The 23,821-nt window shown below is 39.0% G+C and overlaps 1 protein-coding gene across 4 annotated transcripts in view; it reads left to right on the top strand.

Annotated features, from left to right (window-relative positions):
* The window catches only part of LOC132605679 (putative pentatricopeptide repeat-containing protein At1g12700, mitochondrial), a 96,470-nt gene that overhangs the window by 69,096 nt on the left and 3,553 nt on the right, over positions 1-23,821 (top strand). For 3 of the 4 annotated variants that reach the window (XM_060318849.1, XM_060318851.1, XM_060318855.1), the window contains one exon: positions 23,454-23,514. In XM_060318849.1, the coding sequence (XP_060174832.1) occupies positions 23,454-23,514 (61 nt within the window). Of the gene's footprint in view, positions 1-23,453; positions 23,515-23,821 lie in introns of those variants that run through there. The other variant, XR_009569401.1, reaches the window with a different exon arrangement.

Here is a 23,821-nt window from a genome sequence, read left to right as displayed (position 1 = left end):
GAAATTGTTCTATGATCATATCTGCATGTGTAGCTTTGTCATAGCTGTCATTAAAGACATTTTGTGTCTATGAAATATGGAATCCTGTGGACACTATAAGATAGGAGTAACAATGTAACATATATCCAATTACTTCTCTCTTTAGTTTATCAATGTGATCACGTTCTGTCAAAAAATTAACCTCGTCTCTAGAATCTTTTGAATTTCAGTTGTGATGTTTTGTTTCTCATTGATAATTGTACTAAAGACAGACAGTTTCGTATCAGGTTGCCTACTCACTGTGGTGGAAGTTTCAGAAAGATGGCAAGTTTATTGTCAAAGTAGTTATAGAAATCTTTTGGGGAATATGGTAGACAATTGCACCCCCAAAAGCCACATGTTTTGGGGAACTTGTTCGAAACTTATAAATATCTTTGGGGAATATGGGAGGCCTTCAAAAGGTCTGGCCATGGAGAATACATTTGGATGACAATTGCACCCCCAAGAGCCACCTGTTTCACTTGTATCAGCACTCACAATGAATTAGTAAATCATCTACTGCTTCCTTGCACCTTAACTAGACTGATCTGAAATTGAAGCTTCCAAATATTTTACTGCAACTTGGGCAGATTCTTTGTTCATTTATGAACAAGCGAAAAAAAATCGAGATAGTAATTCAGAGGGTCACCCAACTATGGGTGATTATTTATTAGTCATTTTTTTTTTTTTAACAAGAAGGTTACCCAACATTGCTTATATCATTTCAAAAGTCACCCTATTAATATTTGACAAACATGACATGACATGACATTTTATTTAGTCCATATCAATTTTTTCCCAATCCACATAGCAATGAACCATGTGGACTAAGGAAAAAAAAGTGCATGTGGACTAAATAAAATGTCATGTCATGTCATATTATGTTGGCTAAATATTAATAAGGTGACTTTTAAAGTGATATAGACAAAGTTGAGTGACCTTATTGTTACAAAAAAAAAAAAGATATGACTTTGCTAAATAATCACCCATAGTTAGGTGAGCTCAAGAAAAATCTGAACTAATTTGTTTCTGGCAAAGCTGGCACTCTTCTACAGCAAATCATATTGCATAAATCCTTTTCAAGCACAACGCTAGTAAAATTCTATAAATGAACAGTTAAGAGTACTAACTCAATAGTCATCAGTGATCACAAACAAGTTTCTTGCAAAATTAAGGTACACATAACAAGTTTCTTGCAAAATTAAGCCTCAAAGAGATATAGCAACACTTACGCCTTAGAAGATGAATAGAATTTCTCTGTGCAATGGTATTCCTTCCATCTCTTTCTTTGCTACTTCCAATTTGGGTTCGGATACTACAATTATTAGAGGTTACTCTTCAAGCCATACAAATACTTCGGGTAAACTAGCAGTAAATATCAATTTTGAGAACGTCAAGTGTTTAGATTGTTAGGATGGAAATAATCAGGGCGTTATGCGAAAGCTTATAATTGCAAACCTTGAACGACATAAATCAGACAACAATAAAAATATACTAAAAAGTTATAATATTATAATATGATTTGGTCAAGTGACCTACGTATTAAAAAAACTCATATAAAAAAAAACATTAAAACTACGAGAGAATATATCTCCCCTTAAACGAAACTCTTTTAATGACTGCATTATGAATGTTTTTTTGTGTTTTCTTTTGTATGAGAGGGATTTTTCAATTTATAGATGTCAAAACTTTTCCCTTCAAGAACGAGGTTTACCAAATATGGAATATTAAAATTTTATGGAATATTAAAAAATTTCTTTTGGGAAAAGTAAAACCAATTATGGTAACTCTTTGTCCTTCCGAAATGGTAAAATCCAAATATGGTAAGAAAATTAGGGCAAAATCCTAACAAATCTTTACATTTGGCCTGAATTTTCTTAATAAAACTTGATTCGTCTTCTTCACATAATCTTCATCACTACTTGCCATGGTTAAAAATATTATTGGTTAAAAATTATTTTAAAAAATATTTTGCTTTATTTTTAAAGATGCACAGCAGGGTGTTAAAAATATAGTTGAAATTCATCTCCACATATAGTACTTCGGACAAAATCTTCATTATCGCGAAATTGATTGCAGCTTGATTAGAACTGGCCGCCTTGAACCTGTCTTCAACCCGTTGAACCATTGGTTTAACCATTAGCACCGATACCACTTGTTGGATCATTGAAATAGTCAGGGCGTCATGCGGAAGCTTATAATTACAAACCTTAAACGGCGATAAATCAGACACAACAAAAATTTACTAAAATGCTATAATATTATAATATGATTTAGTTAAGTGACCTACATATTGAAAAAACTCATATAAAAAAGACAACATTAAAACTATGAAAGAATAAATTTCTCCTTAAACGAAACTCTTTTAATGACTACATTGTGAATATTTTTTTGTATTTTCTTTTGTCTTCAATTTATAAATGTCAATACCTTTTGACTTTCTAAAATTAGGGCAACACTCTCTCTCTATCCATTGAAGATGAAGATAAGTTCTGTGCGTTTCCCTCGCTATGGTAACTCTTTCCTTTCTTCATTTAGAGCTTATTCTTCAAATCATAATAACCCTTCAAATTCAGTGAAGGGTAAACTTGGGTTAAATAGCAAATTCAGTTAATGCTAAGCTGGAGGATTGGAGACAAACTCTGGAGTCTAAAGGGTTTAAGCTGAGTAGGACCAAGACAAAGTACTTAGAGTGTAAGTTTAGTGAAGCACCTCAGGAGGCTGGCTTGGAAGTGAGGCTTGGTACCCAAGCCATCCAGAAGAAAAGTAGTTTCAAGTATCTTGGATCTATTATGCAAGGCAGCGGGGAGATTGACGATGATGTCACACATCGTATTGGGGCAGGGTGGATGAAATGGAGGCTTGCTTCCGGAGTGCTATGTGACAAGAAGGTGTCACAACAACTTAAGGGCAAGTTCTACAAAGTGGTGGTTAGACCGACTATGTTGTATGGGGCGGAGTGTTGGCCAGTTAAGATTTCTCACGTTCAAAAGATGAAAGTTGCCGAGATGAGAATGTTGAGATGGATGTGTAGCCACACCAGGAGTGACAGGATTAGGATTGAGGATATTCGGGACAAGGTGGGAGTGGCCTTGGTGGAAGACAAGATGCGAGAAGCGAGATTGAGATGGTTTGGGCATGTGAAGAGGAGAGACACGGATGGGCCAGTGCGGAGGTGTGAGAGGTTGGCCAAGGTTGGTTTCAGACGAGGTAGGGGTAGGCCAAAGAAGTATTTGGGAGAGGTAATTAGACACGACATGACGCAGTTACAGCTTACCGAGGACATGACCTTAGATAGGAGGGTTTGGAGGACCCACATTAGGGTAGAAGGCTAATAGATAGTCTCCTTATCCTGTCTTATTAGTAGTCGCATTATCATAGTATAATTTCCTGTGCTCTGATTTATGCTATTATCTGTTATTTCCTGTGCTTTGATTATTCTATGTTATCTGTTTCGCTTGCGCTACTTCATTTCCATATCACTTTGAATCTCTTAGCCTTATCTGACCTCTTTTTATGTGTTTATTGAGCCGAGGGTCTCTCGGAAACAGCCGTCCTACCTTGATAGGAGTAAGGTCTGCGTACACTCTACCCTCCCCAGACCCCACGTTGAGGGATTTCACTGGGTTGTTGTTGTTGTTGTTGTACCAGAAGTATAAATAGGTATTTCGGAGGAGAGGCGGGACAAAATTGGGTGTCAACAACTTGTCCCTCTTTGCCCGGTAATGATGAATAGAGCTGTCGGGCCAAGACGTTGACTTAGTAGCCTATTTTGTCCCGGCTAAAGGATTATGGGGCCTAAGGGTAAAGAATATTACGACCGAACTCTGGTCTCTGAATCGCCTACATATCTCGGGCTGTACGAGAATCAGGCCGCGTGTAGTTCTGGAATGTCTACGACACTTATGACTGGCAAATCACGATTGGTGCGCATCTTTGCAAAATATTGTCCCAGTATCCCCCATGGGAATCAGGCCAGGCGTAGTTCATAATTACAAACAAAGATGATATTGGAGGATTAAAATGATGTGACCGAGGCCTATGCGGGCTGCCTACGTATCCCCCATGAGAATCAGGTCGAGCGTAGTTCATAATTACAAGCAGAAATAAAATTGAGGGTGTAAAAATGATGTGACCGAGGCCTATGCGGGCCGCCTACGTATCCCCCATGGGAATCAGGCCAAGCGTAGTAACATAAATTACAAGCGGAAATAACATTGGAATTTTGAAGTGATGTGACCGAGGCCTATGCGGGCCGCCTACGTATCCCTCATGAGAATCAGGTCGAGCGTAGTTCATAATTACAAGCAGAAATAAAATTGATGTGACCGAGGCCTATGCGGGCCGCCTACCTATCCCCCATGGGAATCAGGCCAAGCGTAGTTCATAAATTACAAGCGGAAATAACATTGGAATTTTGAAGTGATGTGACTGAGGCCTATGCGGGCCGCCTACGTATACCCCATGGGAATCAGGTCAAGCGTAGTTCATAAATTACAAGCAAAAGGATATTGAGGGTTTAAAAATGATGCGACCGAGGCCTATGCGGGCCGCCTACGTATCCCCATGGGAATCAGGCCAAGCGTAGTTCATAGATTACAAACGGAAATAAAATTGAAATCTTATCTTAAAGACCCAACCCGATATAGGTTTGTTACGCATCCCGTCGCGGGAGAGTAATGCCATTACATGGAAGAATATTGCATACCTTCTTGTTGAAAGCTTTGGCCATTCTGTTCTAATAAAGCTGCCCATGACAAACTGCATTCAATCTCTTTTCGTCAATGAGCATCAATTGTTCATATCGATTCTGTACCCACTTAGCGTCACTTAACTCAGCTTCTTGGATGATTCTCAAAGATGGTATTTCTACCTCAGCAGGTAACACCGCCTCTGTCCCATAGACCAAAAGATAAGGTGTTGCCCCCGTTGAAGTCCTCACAGTAGTGCGATACCCGAGAAGAGCTAACGGCAGTTTTTCGTGCCAATGCCTGTAATTATCGATCATCTTCCTCAGTATTCTCTTGATGTTTTTGTTGGCTGCTTCAACTGCTCCATTCATCTGAGGGCGATAAGGAGTGGAATTGCGATGAGTAATCTTAAATGTCTCGCAAATCTCCCGCATTAGATCACTGTTAAGATTAGCTCCATTATCTGTTATAATTGATTCTGGGACTCCGAATCGGCAAATAATGTTGCTCCGAACAAAATCTGCTACCACTTTCTTTGTTACCGACTTGTGCGAAGATGCTTCCACCCACTTTGTGAAATAATCAATGGCTACCAAAATGAACCTGTGTCCATTCGATGCGGCTGACTCGATAGGACCAATGACATCCATACCCCAAGCTGCGAAAGGCCACGGAGAACTCATAACATTCAATTCATTTGGCGGAACTCGAATCAAATCACCATGAACCTGACATCGGTGACATTTCTGCACAAAACGGATACAATCTGATTCCATAGTCATCCAGAAATAGCCTGCGCGGAGGATTTTCTTGGCTAGGGTAAAGCCATTCATATGAGGCCCACATGTACCGCCATGCATTTCTTCAATCAACCGGGCCGCTTCTTTAGCATCAACACATCTTAATAGCCCTAAATCCGGAGTCCTCCTATACAGGATTTCTCCACTTAGGAAGAAATGGTTTGCTAATCTCCGAAGTGTTTTCTTCTGAACACTGGTTATGCCTTCCGGATAGTCTCCTGTCTTACGATATTTCTTAATGTCGTAGTACCAAGGTTCTCCATCAGACTCCTCATCCACATAGAAACAATAAGCATGTTGATCGTGCACATTTACCTTGATAGGATCTATGCGATTCTTGTCCGGGTGCTGAATCATAGAAGACAAAGTGGCCAAAGCATCAGCGAATTCGTTCTGTGTCCTTGGAACGTGTTTGAAATCTACCTTGATGAATCTCTTACATAAATCTTTAACGCAATGCAAGTATGGAAGTATCTTCACATTCTTAGTGGTCCATTCACCTCGCACTTGATGAACCAGTAAGTCTGAATCGCCTATAACCAAAAGCTCTTGTATATTCATATCGACGGCCATTCTGAGGCCAAGAATACAAGCCTCATATTGTTGGTGCACAGAAACTTGAGCTTTGCTGAAATGGGGTAATGCTGGCCTGACTCTGAAATCAAAACTGCTCCAACGCCGACCCCTTTAGAATTTGCCGCCCCATCGAAAAACAGTCTCCACCCTGGGTACTCTTCTGCGATATCTTCTCCGATAAACAACACTTCTTCATCCGGGAAATAGGTTTTGAGGGGTACGTATTCCTCGCCCACAGGATTTTCTGCAAGATGATCAGCTATCGCCTGCCGTTTGACAGCCTTTTGAGTAACATACACAATATCAAACTCGCTCAACAACATTTGCCACTTAGCTAGCTTCCCCGTAGGCATAGGCTTCTGGAAGATGTACTTGAGCGGGTCCATCCTTGAGATGAGGTAAGTAGTATATGCAGACAAATAATGTCTCAACTTCTGTGCAACCCAAGTCAAAGCACAACAGGTGCGTTCCAATAACGTATATCGTGCCTCGTAAGGCGTGAACTTTTTGCTCAAGTAATATATTGCTCGCTCTTTCCTTCCTGTTTCGTCATGTTGTCCTAATACACATCCAAACACGTTCTCCGATACGGACAAATACAATAGCAAAGGTCTTCCAGCTTCTGGAGGCACCAAAACAGGCGGGCTAGACAAATATTCTTTGGCAATCTTCAGTCCATTTGGTAGGAGCATCCTTTCTCAATAACTTGATTATTGGTTCGCATATCACCATCGATTGCGCTATAAACTGACTGATGTAGTTGAGATGACCGAGGAAGCTCATCACGTCTTTCCGACTCTTTGGGGTAGGCAATTCCCGAATGACCTTTATCTTCGAGGGGTCCAACTCTATGCCTCTCCTGCTCACAATGAAACCCAACAACTTCCCTGCAGGAACACCGAATGCACACTTTGCGGGGTTCAACTTCAGATTGTATCGTCTCAACCTGTCGAAAAACTTTCTCAAATCCGTCAGATGATCTGAGCTCTTTCGTGATTTGATGATGATATCATCCACATAGACTTCAATCTCTTTATGGATCATATCATGGAAAATGGTGGTCATAGCTCTCATGTAGGTAGCCCCTGCGTTTTTGAGCCCGAAAGGCATCACCCGATAATAGTACACTCCCCAAGGTGTGATGAATGCTGTCTTCTCAGCATCCTCCTCGTCCATTAAGATTTGGTGATATCCCGCGTAGCAGTCAACGAAAGACTGCAACTCATGCTTCGCACAATTATCAATGAGCATATGGATATTCGGGAGAGGAAAGTTATCTTTTGGACTGGCTTTGTTGAGATCCCGATAATCCACGCATACCCTAACTTTGCCATCATTCTTTGGCACGGGAACGATATTGGCTAGCCAAGTAGGGTACATCGTAGTTCGAATGACCTTTGCATCAAACTGTTTGGAGATCTCTTCCTTGATTTTTAAACTTAAGTCTGATTTAATGTTTCTCATTCTTTTGCTTTACCGGAGGACAGGATGGATCAAGAGACAACTTATGCGAAACAATGTCAGTGCTTAATCCGGGCATATCATCATAAGACCAAGCAAACACATCTATATATTCTTTCAAAAGTTTGATCAATTCTTCTCTCTGCGACGGGGTCAAGTGGACACTGATTCTTACTTCCATCATGATTTTTGAATTACCTAAATTTATAATTTTCGTTTCATCCAAATTTGGTTTTGGCTTATTTTCAAAATATTCAAAATCCTTAGTTAATCTCTCAGGTTGCATATCTCCTTCATATTCTTCAGAATCTTGCTCGGCATTTCCTACGGCTTGCTTGTTTCATTATGTGTCACTTTCACAGTATCGGCAGATTTATTAATTTGATTGCTGAAAAATAAAAGAAAAATTAATTAAACAAAGACGAGAATATAAATAAAAGCATGGCTTGAAAATTGCATTTGAGCTTCAAAAGTTTGGAGGCAAAATAACAAAAGCATAGGCACGATTCAGGCCTCAATTTCGAATCGTGTCTGTTTCATTAAATACTGAATACAATTCGTCTACCAAGACTCCCGGAGAAACGGGGGCGGGGTACAAGTCCAATTGTTCAAACGGCATCCCGGCTCTGCATCCCAGATATTCGGGTCTTCAGAACACCCATTCGAAACCATGTTGCATTCAGCTTCTTCTTCGGCGATGAATAAGTTCTTAAAACTTTCCAGGAGGTTGTCTTCAAGTATTTCCTCTGATGCTTGGGCAGCGGAAGCCTTAAGAAATGACTGATTCAGGCAAGGAACAGGCTTTGGCAAGGGAACGCCACTTCTTCTTTTGAGACTAGCCGAAGCAATCTCTTCGGGGGTGGGCTCATATCCGAGATCGAAAGTATACTTGTGCCCGGGCAGTTGAATTGGTTCCACAATTCCATCCGAGTTCAGACCAAGGCCTTGACCGGGTCGAAGCCGTTCTTCAGCATCTCCCACGCTACCATCATAAGTACCTGTGGCATTCCATTTTCCTCGCTTGAGCAGCGCACACATTCTCCTTGATATGGAAAACAGATCCGTCTAGCCTTTCCACACTTCCAATAGGAGGAACTGAACATTCCGGGTAGAGAGAATTGTTGCCTTCTCCATGGATCACTATTTCTTGATGATTCCACACAAACTTTAGGCTCTGATGCAAAGTGGAAGGAACCGCGCCAGCCATGTGGATCCATGGTCTCCCGATCAGCAAGTTGTAACTGGTAGATATGTCCATCACTTGGAACTTCACTATGAACTCCACAGGCCCAATCTCCATAAACAAATTGATCTCTCCAACAGCATCTCTTTGGGCTCCGTCAAAACCTTTGACACTGACTTGACTGCCGCGGAGTTTCCCGACATCGATCCCTAAGGCTCGTAGAGTGGCAACAGGACATATATTCACAGCTGAGCCTCCATCAATCAGTACTTTGGAGATGAACTTATCCCTGCATCTGATGGTGATGTTCAATGCTTTGTTATGCCCCAAACCTTCAGGTGGCAACTCGTCGTTATGAAAAGAGACCCGGTGGGCCTCAAGGATTTCTCCTACCATAGCTGACAGTTTCTCACTGGAAGTCTCGGCCGGAACATAGGCTTCGTTCAGTATTTTCACTAGAGCACTCCTATGAGCTTCATAACTCATCAATAATGCAAATAAGGAAATCTGGGCTGGCGTTTTCTTCAATTGTTCTACAACAGAATATTCTCTGCCAAGGAGAACGGCCCGAAGAAGACTGTTACAGAAGCTGAAGTCGAAGTGGTAGGGGAAATCCTTGAGGCCCACCGGGTCTCTTTTCATAACGACGAGTTGCCACCTGAAGGTTTGGGGCATAACAAAGCATTGAACATCACCATCAGATGCAGGGATAAGTTCATCTCCAAAGTACTGATTGATGGAGGCTCAGCTGTGAATATATGTCCTGTTGCCACTCTACGAGCCTTAGGGATCGATGTCGGGAAACTCCGCGGCAGTCAAGTCAGTGTCAAAGGGTTTGACGGAGCCCAAAGAGATGTTGTTGGAGAGATCAATTTGTTTCTGGAGATTAGGCCTGTGGAGTTCATAGTGAAGTTCCAAGTGATGGACATATCTACCAGTTACAACTTGCTGATCGGGAGACCATGGATCCACATGGCTGGCGCGGTTCCTTCCACTTTGCATCAGAGCTTAAAGTTTGTGTGGAATCATCAAGAAATAGTGATCCATGGAGAAGGCAACAATTCTCTCTACCCGGAATGTTCAGTTCCTCCTATTGGAAGTGTGGAAAGGCTAGACGGATCTGTTTTCCATATCAAGGAGAATGTGTGCGCTGCTCAAGCGAGGAAAATGGAATGCCACAGGTACTTATGATGGTAGCGTGGGAGATGCTGAAGAACGGCTTCCGACCCGGTCAAGGCCTTGGTCTGAACTCGGATGGAATTGTGGAACCAATTCAACTGCCCGGGCACAAGTATACTTTCGATCTCGGATATGAGCCCACCCCCGAAGAGATTGCTTCGGCTAGTCTCAAAAGAAGAAGTGACGTTCCCTTGCCAAAGCCTGTTCGTTGCCTGAATCAGTCATTTCTTAAGGCTTCCGCTGCCCAAGCATCAGAGGAAATACTTGAAGACAACCTCCTGGAAAGTTTTAAGAACTTATTCATCGCCGAAGAAGAAGCTGAATGCAATATGGTTTCGAATGGGTGTTCTGAAGACCCGAATATCTGGGATGCAGAGCCGGGATGCCGTTTGAACAATTGGACTTGTACCCCGCCCCCGTTTCTCCGGGAGTCTTGGTAGACGAATTGTATTCAGTATTTAATGAAACAGACACGATTCGAAATTGAGGCCTGAATCGTGCCTATGCTTTTGTTATTTTGCCTCCAAACTTTTGAAGCTCAAATGCAATTTTCAAGCCATGCTTTTATTTATATTCTCGTCTTTGTTTAATTTATTTTTCAGCAATCAAATTAATAAATCTGCCGATACTGTGAAAGTGACACATAATGAAACAAGCAAGCCGTAGGAAATGCCGAGCAAGATTCTGAAGGAGATATGCAACCTGAGGGATTAACTAAGGATTTTGAAAATAAGCCAAAACCAAATTTGGATGAAACAGAAATTATAAATTTGGGTAATTCAAAAATCATGATGGAAGTAAGAATCAGTGTCCACTTGACCCTGTCGCAGAGAGAAGAATTGATCAAACTTTTGAAAGAATATATAGATGTGTTTGCTTGGTCTTATGATGATATGCCCGGATTAAGCACTGACATTGTTTCGCATAAGTTGTCTCTTGATCCATCCTGTCCTCCGGTAAAGCAAAAGAAGAGAAACATTAAATCAGACTTAAGTTTAAAAATCAAGGAAGAGATCTCCAAACAGTTTGATGCAAAGGTCATTCGAACTACGATGTACCCTACTTGGCTAGCCAATATCGTTCCCGTGCCAAAGAATGATGGCAAAGTTAGGGTATGCGTGGATTATCGGGATCTCAACAAAGCCAGTCCAAAAGATGACTTTCCTCTCCCGAATATCCATATGCTCATTGATAATTGTGCGAAGCATGAGTTGCAGTCTTTCGTTGACTGCTACGCGCGATATCACCAAATCTTAATGGACGAGGAGGATGCTGAGAAGACAGCATTCATCACACCTTGGGGAGTGTACTATTATCGGGTGATGCCTTTCGGGCTCAAAAACGCAGGGGCTACCTACATGAGAGCTATGACCACCATTTTCCATGATATGATCCATAAAGAGATTGAAGTCTATGTGGATGATATCATCATCAAATCACGAAAGAGCTCAGATCATCTGACGGATATGAGAAAGTTCTTCGACAGGTTGAGACGATACAATCTGAAGTTGAACCCCGCAAAGTGTGCATTCGGTGTTCCTGCAGGGAAGTTGTTGGGTTTCATTGTGAGCAGGAGAGGCATAGAGTTGGACCCCTCGAAGATAAAGGTCATTCGGGAATTGCCTACCCCAAAGAGTCGGAAAGACGTGATGAGCTTCCTCGGTCGTCTCAACTACATCAGTCGGTTTATAACGCAATCGACGGTGATATGCGAACCAATAATCAAGTTATTGAGAAAGGATGCTCCTACCAAATGGACTGAAGATTGTCAAAGAGCCTTTGACAAAATCAAAGAATATTTGTCTAGCCCGCCTGTTTTGGTGCCTCCAGAAGCTGGAAGACCTTTGCTATTGTATTTGTCCGTATCGGAGAACGTGTTTGGATGTGTATTAGGACAACATGACGAAACAGGAAGGAAAGAGCGAGCAATATATTACTTGAGCAAAAAGTTCACGCCTTACGAGGCACGATATACGTTATTGGAACGCACCTGTTGTGCTTTGACTTGGGTTGCACAGAAGTTGAGACATTATTTGTCTGCATATACTACTTACCTCATCTCAAGGATGGACCCGCTCAAGTACATCTTCCAGAAGCCTATGCCTACGGGGAAGCTAGCTAAGTGGCAAATGTTGTTGAGCGAGTTTGATATTGTGTATGTTACTCAAAAGGCTGTCAAACGGCAGGCGATAGCTGATCATCTTGCAGAAAATCCTGTGGGCGAGGAATACGTACCCCTTAAAACCTATTTCCCGGATGAAGAAGTGTTGTTTATCGGAGAAGATATCGCAGAAGAGTACCCAGGGTGGAGACTGTTTTTCGATGGGGCGGCAAATTCTAAAGGGGTCGGCGTTGGAGCAGTTTTGATTTCAGAGTCAGGCCAGCATTACCCCATTTCAGCAAAGCTCAAGTTTCTGTGCACCAACAATATGAGGCTTGTATTCTTGGCCTCAGAATGGCCGTCGATATGAATATACAAGAGCTTTTGGTTATAGGCGATTCAGACTTACTGGTTCATCAAGTGCGAGGTGAATGGACCACTAAGAATGTGAAGATACTTCCATACTTGCATTGCGTTAAAGATTTATGTAAGAGATTCATCAAGGTAGATTTCAAACACGTTCCAAGGACACAGAACGAATTCGCTGATGCTTTGGCCACTTTGTCTTCTATGATTCAGCACCCGGACAAGAATCGCATAGATCCTATCAAGGTAAATGTGCACGATCAACATGCTTATTGTTTCTATGTGGATGAGGAGTCTGATGGAGAACCTTGGTACTACGACATTAAGAAATATCGTAAGACAGGAGACTATCCGGAAGGCATAACCAGTGTTCAGAAGAAAACACTTCGGAGATTAGCAAACCATTTCTTCCTAAGTGGAGAAATCCTGTATAGGAGGACTCCGGATTTAGGGCTATTAAGATGTGTTGATGCTAAAGAAGCGGCCCGGTTGATTGAAGAAATGCATGGCGGTACATGTGGGCCTCATATGAATGGCTTTACCCTAGCCAAGAAAATCCTCCGCGCAGGCTATTTCTGGATGACTATGGAATCAGATTGTATCCGTTTTGTGCAGAAATGTCACCGATGTCAGGTTCATGGTGATTTGATTCGAGTTCCGCCAAATGAATTGAATGTTATGAGTTCTCCGTGGCCTTTCGCAGCTTGGGGTATGGATGTCATTGGTCCTATCGAGTCAGCCGCATCGAATGGACACAGGTTCATTTTGGTAGCCATTGATTATTTCACAAAGTGGGTGGAAGCATCTTCGCACAAGTCGGTAACAAAGAAAGTGGTAGCAGATTTTGTTCGGAGCAACATTATTTGCCGATTCGGAGTCCCAGAATCAATTATAACAGATAATGGAGCTAATCTTAACAGTGATCTAATGCGGGAGATTTGCGAGACATTTAAGATTACTCATCGCAATTCCACTCCTTATCGCCCTCAGATGAATGGAGCAGTTGAAGCAGCCAACAAAAACATCAAGAGAATACTGAGGAAGATGATCGATAATTACAGGCATTGGCACGAAAAACTGCCGTTAGCTCTTCTCGGGTATCGCACTTGTTGACACCCAATTTTGTCCCGCCTCTCCTCCGAAATACCTATTTATACTTCTGGTATTTTGAGAAATTAAAAAATATGCATTTAAATTTTTACTATAATTATTAGTCTTTTATTAACACCCACGTTTTTATTCTACTGCAGTTATTATTATTATTATTATTATTATTATTATTATTATTATTATTATTATTATTATTATTATTATTATTATTCTTAAATTATCATTTATTACTAATTATCATTAATTATTATTATTCTTGTTATTTCCATTATTATTATTATTATTATTATTATTGTTATTATTATTATTAATTACTAATCATTATTATCAGCGTTATTTTTGTTATTAATTATTAATCATCATTATCATAGTTATTTTTTTATTATTAATTGTTATCATTGTTTTATCAATAATTGTTATTTATTATTATTATTATCATCATTATTATTTCTTATTATTATTATCATTATTATTTTATTATTACCACTATTACTGTTATTATTATTAATTTATTATCATTTTTTTGTTATTATCAATAATTGTCATTTTTTTTATTATTAATTACTACCATATTTATTATTATTATTAATTATTATCATTATTCTTATTGTTATTTGTTATTAATTATCAATATTTGTTATGTACTATTATTATTATATCTATTATTATTTTTTATCACCATTATCATCAGCATTATCATTATTACCATTATCATTATTGTTATCATTATTAGCAGTATTACTACCGCTATTTATTTGCTACTATTATTTAGTATTATTGAAACTTGCATTTCTCGACGTTTCTACCAACTTCCGCACACACATCGCATTTATTTCGCACATTTAAATGATAGCGTTTGTCATTAAATGTTATAGCACGGTCATTTGCGACATCATATAATTTTTACCCGGATCTTCTTTTACAATTACACATTTTTTTTCGTACCAGGTGATATTCTGGCACCCTTAGTACATCGTTAATCAAAATGTGTCTCTTATTTAAATTTAGAAGCCAAACTATTTCTTGCACTCGGTCCGTACATTGACTTACCGGACCCCAAATCAAAGTCCGATTAATTCCTAATATTTTTTTTGGACTAGACCATACTTTTTATCTCAATTTTTAGATCAGTCCATGTTTAATTTAATAGTCCGTTCTTTTAATACGCAGTCTAAAATTTGACCCGGTCCACAAATGGACCGGGTCCAATTCACTCTTCAGCCAAATAAGGGAAACCCTTTTAGGGTTTCCCCTTCATTTTTCATCTTTCACCGCCGCACCCCCCTTCCCCTTCTCCTTCTTCGTCTCTCCCTCTCGCCGCCGCTCCCACTCTCCATTGTTCCCTCCTTCTTCTCCGCTCCCCACTCACCCTTGTCCCCCACTTTTATCTCTCTCCCGCTCCTCCTTCCCCTTTTTTTCAGTACAAAACGACGAAAATAAAAACCTATAAAGAGGAAGAGGAATCAGAGTTGAAGGGGGGGGGGGGGGCTTTTTTTTCTTTTGTTTGATAGCCAAAATTAGATAGAAGAAGTTTTCAAACATCGAAACCCCAAAACTAAGAAGTTTTCAGCCATAGAACTTCTATCGAATCCATCTTTTTTTTTGGATCTTAATTGCTTTGTTCCGTTTTCATTTCTGTTTGAGTGAGCCGTAGCCTTAGAAACAAAGGTTCGACTTCATTATAGACGAAAATCGCACTCAAAAGGGATCCTAGTATCTTGCGAATTCGAGCGTAGATCGAAGATTCAAAATCCCATTTCGCTGCACCTGCAAAAGGTCAGTTAAATCCCATTTGCTTCCTCGTATTTCAGTTTGATATGTTTGTGTGCTGATATGGTTGGGTTTGATGTTAGCTTAGTTATTGTGATTAAATGAGTCGTTATTGTGTTTTGGCTTAGTTGAAATCTTGTCGGATGTTGCTGTTGTTATTTAGTTTAAGATATTCGGCTTAGTCTGAATGTCATTGGTTTGCACGCTGAGAATTCGATCTAGTAAAATGGTATATATTTAGTTTGTAGTCTGCTAATTTGATTGGTTTTATATTTTAGTTTGTAGTCTGCTAATTATGTGTATGTGCTTGCCCTTTTTAGTTGTGCTGCAGTGGCTCATTTCATGTCTTGTTTTTGGTTAGCCATAGGTTATTTAGCTTATGGCAGCTTAAGCATGGTTTGTCTGCTCAAATGATGATTGATCACAGAATAATTGAATTGCTTAAGTTAACCTGTGGTTTTACTGGACTACGTCTTTATGTGATATCATATGCTGGTTAGGTTTATGACTATACCCCATATTAATTTCATATAAATCTTGTTGATACAAGCATGTATGCTTATTTGGAGATCTCAGTGGTTCAATATAACATTGAATGTTGTTTCAGTTTGATGTCTCTATGTGATTCATGAATGTATTAATGCTAGTCTAGGTCATATAAAAGGGTTCTGCAGAGTCGTCTGGCTTACCCTTATATGCCTTTTTTCTCCACAGAACACTGAGTAGAGTCAGAGTTGGCCTGGTATGTCCTTGGTGTCTGAATATAGCCATGTCTATCTATTTTCTTGAGGATCTGATTGTCTAAAATGTCCAAACACCTGCTTTACTGATGTATAAGAGTTATCACATGTTGGGGGTGATTACATGAATGCTTGGGCTTTGAACTTCCATTTCATCTTAAGAATTGTGTCTGTCTAATCCTGAAACAGTATGCATACTTGCTACACATATTGTTTGAGACTAATTCCTCTATAATTAGTTAGTGGTATAGGTCATTCTGTAATCTGGTAAGTCCTTCTTTGCTGCCAAAATGCATGATCAGGTTAGTGCCAAGCTTTAGGCTGTTCTGGACTTGGCAACACCCCTGTTATGTTTTAGTTTGTCTCTGTCATCATTAAATAGTTCAGCATGATCATGTTAAGGATTTAAACTGAAGTTTAACTGGTTACATAAGTACTTGAGCCTTAATCTTTGCCTAGCTTCGAACTTTTCCTGTTGAATATCTTCTGTCAATGCAAAGCATACTCTAAGTGTAAGAGATCAGTCTCCTGTTGGTTCATTTATTAACCAGAGTCCAATGGATTAGGATACCAGTCTCATCTGATCTCCAGATCCTCCATGTGTTAAAGTAAATTGGAAATAATTAATTATGTTTCTCCCCTCTCTTACTTGTGTTAATCTGTGTGGGTGAACTTGGGAGTCCACAGTTGACCCTGTCCCTTTTCCTTATGTGAAAATTAAATCTGTTTTGTTTGAATTTGCATGAGGAATTGCAGGTGATAGTAGGTCCCCTCTAAAACTGAAATATTTTCTTCCTTTGACACTTTGCATGAAACAGATCCAAAATACATTGAATAAGACCATATGTGATGACATTTCCTGTATCCTTCTGGTTTACCCATACCTGTGATTTGAGTATTTGTCCTTGCCTAAATTAAACAGGAATCTTATATGCCTTTATACTATCATTGCTAGTCTATAGTTTGCCTTCTTTGTGAAACCAGTATTCCCCATGCCTATTCACATGCTAATTCAATTCCCTTATATCATTTGCATATCCTCTAGTCTCTCTCAAATCTCTAAGGGGTTTGAATCTTGTCTATGGGGATAGTTGCTGATGTGGTAACAGTGTTTAGAAATTCACTTCTCTGGATAGATGGTAAGTATGTGATTACAGTGGCAATGTTTGGTCTGAGTTTTGTGTGAATGTTCATTTTCCTGAAACTAAAACTGGAACTGTTTAACTGGTGCTTTCTAAATCAATGTGTATGAATCATTAAGTGATGCAACTTATGAACTAATAATATTACTAATAAGAAGTTTAGGTGTTGTTCCACCATATTGTGATTGTTGCTTTGCCTGAAACTCAAATTGTGGATCTTTTTTTGATAAACATGATTTAGTCCAGATCCATTCTATTGTGACCCTCATGTAAGCTAACATACTTACTACCTTCATATCATTCCTGAACATGGTCCTGCCTATATCTAATATACGCAAAGATTCCAAAAGATGATTCTGAATTTATCCTGACCATTTGTCGCTTTGCCATTAACTTCTTGTTGTTATATGCATAGCTGTGATTCTGCTCAGTTCTGCTGAGATTGTTGGCCCTTTGCGACTTGAAATTATCAAATCTATTAATGCCCATCTTAAGTATATATGTCCTAGACTAATTCTTTGAAATACCTGCCTAAATAACATGTTTGCTAGACTATACGTTGAATTATATTATGAATGTTTGGACTGGACTATCTATCACTGCCTGCTATCTTCCTATTTATGACATAAAATGCTGTGAGTTCTGTTTGTTTGCCTATGTAAGTAGCGAAACTGAGATATAAACTGGCAGTTGTCCTTACGTTGATTAAAACACACGATGTGCAGCTGTTTGAGTTTCTGTCCATGTTTGAGGATTGCCTATTTGTATGTGTGTGGTGGCTAATCTGTGTAGGCATGGGTTATCCTTAAGTATATGCGATATATACATAATTTATGAAGTTGTTTGAATTCATATTTTTTATGTTTAACCCATTGATCGTATACTAATCCTTCTTTCATTCTTTCCGCATGAACCTCGCATACGAGTCCGGAGGACTCGTTCTACTCCGCATTCGGTTTGGGCCAAGGCCCGACGTAAATATCCTCTCCGTGTTAGCCCAACAGCAGTTAAAAAAAAAAAAAAGGGGAGGCTGCTGGGCTGAAGCCCAGCAGTGACCCAGAGCAGCAGCAGCAGCAGCAGCGGCCCAACGGAAATAGGGCTGCTGGGCCGATGCCCAACAGTGAACAAGGCCCAACAGCCTCAAAATGGCTGGGTCTATTTGATTCATTCTTTTTATTGTCATTATCGTTTGATTGTGTATTATGTGACCAACGTTTTATTTTATCCTTGCTGATTTAGATAAACTTTAAACGAATTAGCGGATTGATCTTAGCTATGGGTAGTTAACTTAAGAAAGAACTAACAATTAATTTCACAAACCATTTCCTTCTCTTTACGTTTTTTTATTTAAAATGATCAATTTGCAAAATAAATGACATGGCCATATATATGTTCCAAATTAAAGGATTCACATATTCTTATCTTGAGAATTTCGAAACATCATTAACACGCAAACAGAAATTAAAGAACATTTTGAACTTCCAAAAATGCAAAAGTCGATCAATACATCATCGTTTAGTTTGTTTTAACGCAAATTCGCGTTTTCTTTTGCTTACACATTTCATGCGAATTTTATTTTAAATAGCATCATTATTTAAAAATCTTTGCAATAGTTATAAGTTTATTTTTAAATGTCATTCACATTTTTTTATGCGAATTATTATATTTTCTACAAATTTCATTCTAAATAACACTTTCCATTTAAAGCTTAATAATATTTATAAATTTTATGGCATTCGAAGTCTCCCTTTATACAAATTATATTCTTTCCTATAGGTTTTATTAGTATTTTATTTTGAGAACTTTAACGACATTTATAAACTTTTATTTCAAATAGCATTCTAAAATCCCTTCTTGTGCAAATTACTAGTTCCATTTTAAACAACCTTATTATTTGAAGTCCTTTTTATAAGATGACATAAATTGTTATATTCTACAAGTCTCATCTGCACAAGCTATTTTTTCTTAAAATTTAAATACTATATCCAACATTGAATGATTAACCTAAGTTTAGCCGGATAACCGTGTTTAACGGATTCTAAAGGATGCCTAACCCCTTCCCTTTAGGATGATATAGAACCCTTACCTAGAATCACACTGGTTAAGCAGACCATTAACAAAGGTTTAGTTTTAACTTTATCTTAGTTAATAATTAGGTGTCCTAATTCACTGTAAAAATCAATTAGGTGGCGACTCTTTTAAAAAAAAAGCAACAAAGAATCTCCAATATGTTGTACTCCGCTCTAACCCAGGTTAAAATGGGGTGTGACAGCACTACTGTGAGGACTTCAACGGGGGCAACACCTTATCTTTTGGTCTATGGGACAGAGGCGGTGTTACCTGCTGAGGTAGAAATACCATCTTTGAGAATCATCCAAGAAGCTGAGTTAAGTGACGCTAAGTGGGTACAGAATCGATATGAACAATTGATGCTCATTGACGAAAAGAGATTGAATGCAGTTTGTCATGGGCAGCTTTATCAGAACAGAATGGCCAAAGCTTTCAACAAGAAGGTAAGACCGAGGCAATTCAAAACGGGACAATTGGTATTGAAACGCATATTCCTATGTCAAGATGAAGCTAAAGGAAAATTTGCACCTAACTGGCAAGGACCTTATATGGTTCATCGAGTATTGACTGGAGGAGTGTTAGTCTTAGCAGAAATGGATGGCGAAATTTGGCCGAAAGCTATCAATGCAGATGCCGTCAAGAGATATTATATTTAAGTGCCTTCTGTTATTTGTATGCAATATTCTTCCATGTAATGGCATTACTCTCCCGTGGCGGGATGCGTAACAAACCTATATCGGGTTGGGTCTTTAAGATAAGATTTCAATTTTATTTCCGTTTGTAATCTATGAACTACGCTTGGCTTGATTCCCATGGGGGATACGTAGGCGGCCCGCATAGGCCTCGGTCACATCATTTTTAAACCCTCAATATCCTTTTGCTTGTAATTTATGAACTACGCTTGACCTGATTCCCATGGGGGATACGTAGGCGGCTCGCATAGGCCTCAGTCACATCACTTCAAAATTCCAATGTTAGTTCCGCTTGTAATTTATGAACTACGCTTGGCCTGATTCCCATGGCGGATAGGTAGGCGGCCCGCATAGGCCTCGGTCACATCAATTTTATTTCTGCTTGTAATTATGAACTACGCTCGACCTGATTCCCATGAGGGATACGTAGGCGGCCCGCATAGGCCTCAGTCACATCATTTTAATCCTCTAATATCATCTTTGTTTGTAATTATGAACTACGCCTGACCTGATTCCCATTGGGGATACGTAGGCGGCCCGCATGGGTCTCGGTCACTTTCTTACAAAACCTCAATTTTATTTCTGCTTGTAATCTTGAACTACGCTCGACCTGATTCCTATAGTGGGATACGTAGGCAGCCCATATAGGCTCGGTCTCGCCACCTTTAAAGCTCAACATCCCTTGCACCAGAAACTGGGACAAATTTTTAAAGGGCGTCGCCGCAAGATAGTATCGAGAGACTTGGAAGAATATTGTTTCAACAGAGTCGTCGGGCAAAAGAAAACTTAGAAAAGGGGCATTCGCTTTGTTTCATAATGTGTCACAGTTCCGAATTCAGCAGAAATTATTTACCACCATACATATATTTTACTGTTTTTTTTTTTTTTTCGAAATAATGTGTTTGTAATTAGACTGTTTACTAGTCGGCCAAGACTAAAAATGAGCGGAGGTTACAAGTTCATACGAAGTTGGAGGCATAAAGCGCAAAGAGCCAGATTCTCAAAGTCAACGCGAATCAACTCCCTCCCCAAACTTACAAAATTTTCTTTGGATGCAGGTTTCCAAGTTGCAGAAGCTAAAACATGTACAGCCTTGTAAGGATGGCGCGTCGAACGGTTTGAGAGTTCTTCTATCAATTATGCCTTCAAATATCAATAACTTTTGGCTATCACAATAAGCTAATCTTGCAAATTATTTTTTAAATATATATCAACGCACAAATATTTTCTATTGCCTTCGAATACATTGCTTTATTTATTTTTAAATGCCCCTGCGTATGCTCGCGGCCGTATTGCACTGCACCTGCATTGCTCACCGCTTTCATATGATGCATGCACTGCGCACCGCCCTTTGCATCGCTTTCATATATTGCATGGGCCATGCACCGCCCTTTTAAATTTCCGCATAAGGCTGCGCACCGCCTTTCATGTTTGCAGGGGGCTGCGCGCCGCCCTTTGTAATTTCTGCATAAGGCTGTGCACCGCCTTTCATATGATGCATGGGCTGCGCACCGCCCTTTGCATCACTTTCATATATTGCCTGGGCCATGCACCGCCCTTTTAAATTTTCGCATAAGGCTGCGCACCGCCTTTCATGTTTGCAGGGGGCGGCGCGCCGCCCTTTGTAATTTCTGCATATGGTTGTGCACCGCCTTTCATATGATGCATGGGCTGCGCACCGCCCTTTGCATCACTTTCATATATTGCCTGGGCCATGCACCGCCCTTTTAAATTTTCGCATAAGGCTGCGCACCGCCCTTTGTAATTTCTGCATAAGGCTGTGCACCGTCTTTCATATGATGCATGGGCTGCGCACCGCCCTTTGCATCACTTTCATATATTGTCTGGGCCATGCACCGCCCTTCTAATTTTCCGCATAAGGCTGTGCACCGCCTTTTAATTAAAGTAGTCGCCTTCGCATTGTCTTAGTTTCAAAATATCATTATTATGCAAACAAGATTTGGACACAATTGAAGTAATTTTTCAAGTTTTAATGAATCATGTATATTCTTAAGTAAGCATAGTTGATAAAGACAAAAAAATAAAAAGGGGAAATTTAATGAATCATCTATTAGTTTTTTTTTATATTTTTTTTATTCACACTCTTAAAACTTAAAGTCAATTAAACACTTTATTGCTTGGTTCATTTAAATATTTATTAAACATTACAATAAACTCGCATCTTCTTTACTTATACGTCAAATTATTCTATTTTTTAAATCTCATTTTATTATGCTACCTCCTTTTAAAGTTATTAGTAATTATTATAAATTTTACTTCAAATGGAATTCTAGGATTTCCTTTTATATAAAGTATTAGTCTTATTTTTAATAACCTTCTTATTTAAAGTGTTAGCAACATTTATAAATTTATTTTAAATGGCATTTGAAGTTTCCTTTTTATATAAATTATTATATTTTTTCACAAATCTCATTCTCCACAGCATCTTTGTTTAAAGCCATATCAACTCCTGTAAGTTTTAAATAGCATTAAAAACCTTTCATGTAGATTATTATATTTTCTTACTTAAATCTTATCTTAAACAACATCCTGATATTTTATAAACCTTAGCAACATTTCTTAGCCCTTTTTTTAAGCTGCAAGCATCTTATTCAATCTAATTAATTAAACCTAAGTTTGGTCGGATAACCGTAAGTTAACGGATTCTAAAGGATGCCTAATCCCTTCCCTTTAGGATAATATAGAACTCTTACCTAGAATCACACTGGTTAAGCAGACTATTAACGGAGGTTTAATTAGATTTACCTTAGTTAATAATTAGGTGTCCTAATTCACCGTAAAAATCAATTAGGTGGCGACTCCTTAAAACAAAGCAATTTAGGAATCTCCAATATGTTGTACTCCGCTTCAACCCGGGTTAAAATGGGGTATAACAATTGTCATTGCTATTCTAAATGGATCGTAAGTCCCGATATATCGTGTACAGTGTTTTTTAGTTATCTTCAGGTATTATCATTTTCTATCCCTGAACAATATAGTACAAATATTTGTGATTTTCTGAAATTGAATCAGAAGTGGGTCATGTAGGGTATACTCTGGGTGAATGGTCAACACCATATTCGAATTATTTAAGAATATATTTTTGGAGATTTATATATGATCCAAGAGTACTGGGTTCTTTAGATTATGGATTCTTACTTTAAGTGTAAACTCTTCTTGGTAGTTTTAAGAATTTGAGGAAAGGGACTCATGCCTTATGTTATACTTCAACACTGTGTTATTCTGCTGGTTACTTTAGTTAATGAGATGGATATAATAGAGCTTTCACGATCATGTGTCCATGTGTAGCTTCGTCATAGTTGTCAAAATATTTAGTTATCTGTGGAATATTGAATCATGTGAACACTATAAGAGAGAAGTAACATATATCTAATTTCTTCTACATTTAGTTTTCAGTATGATCATGTTTTTGTCACAAAATTGACCTGGTCTCTAGATCATTTGAATGTCAGCTGTGATCTTTTGTTAATTTAATTCTCCTTCAATAACTTAATATATGATGATGTCAACTTCGTTTATGTATGGGTTTGCAGGACAGGCTCATCACGGTCACAGCAGAAACTTATGTTCTGAAAACGATGCAACTGATAATAGGTACTACTCTCTGCTTCATTTCCTTTTTAGTGCTCTTTTAGTGTATTTGCTTCAAACACAAGAACATAAGCTTAAATACATTACGACATGTTAAGAGCAATTTAAAAGTGGAAGTCCACCAAGTTTCTCTATGGGGGTGCTTAAAAGGCCAGCCCGGTGCACAAAACATCCTGTGTTAGAAGGCTCCACGGAAGGCCAGCCGGTTGCTTAGGTCGTGCAGTTACAAAAATAAAAATTCGGTTCGTTGAAATGAATTTAGGAAACTTATCATCCTCTCAACTTCGTGTACATTTTCTTACATCTATAT

Source organism: Lycium barbarum, chromosome 8, assembly GCF_019175385.1.
Source record: "Lycium barbarum isolate Lr01 chromosome 8, ASM1917538v2, whole genome shotgun sequence".
NCBI classification, from domain to species: Eukaryota; Viridiplantae; Streptophyta; class Magnoliopsida; order Solanales; family Solanaceae; genus Lycium; species Lycium barbarum.
This window is presented reverse-complemented; position numbering and strand designations above follow the sequence as displayed.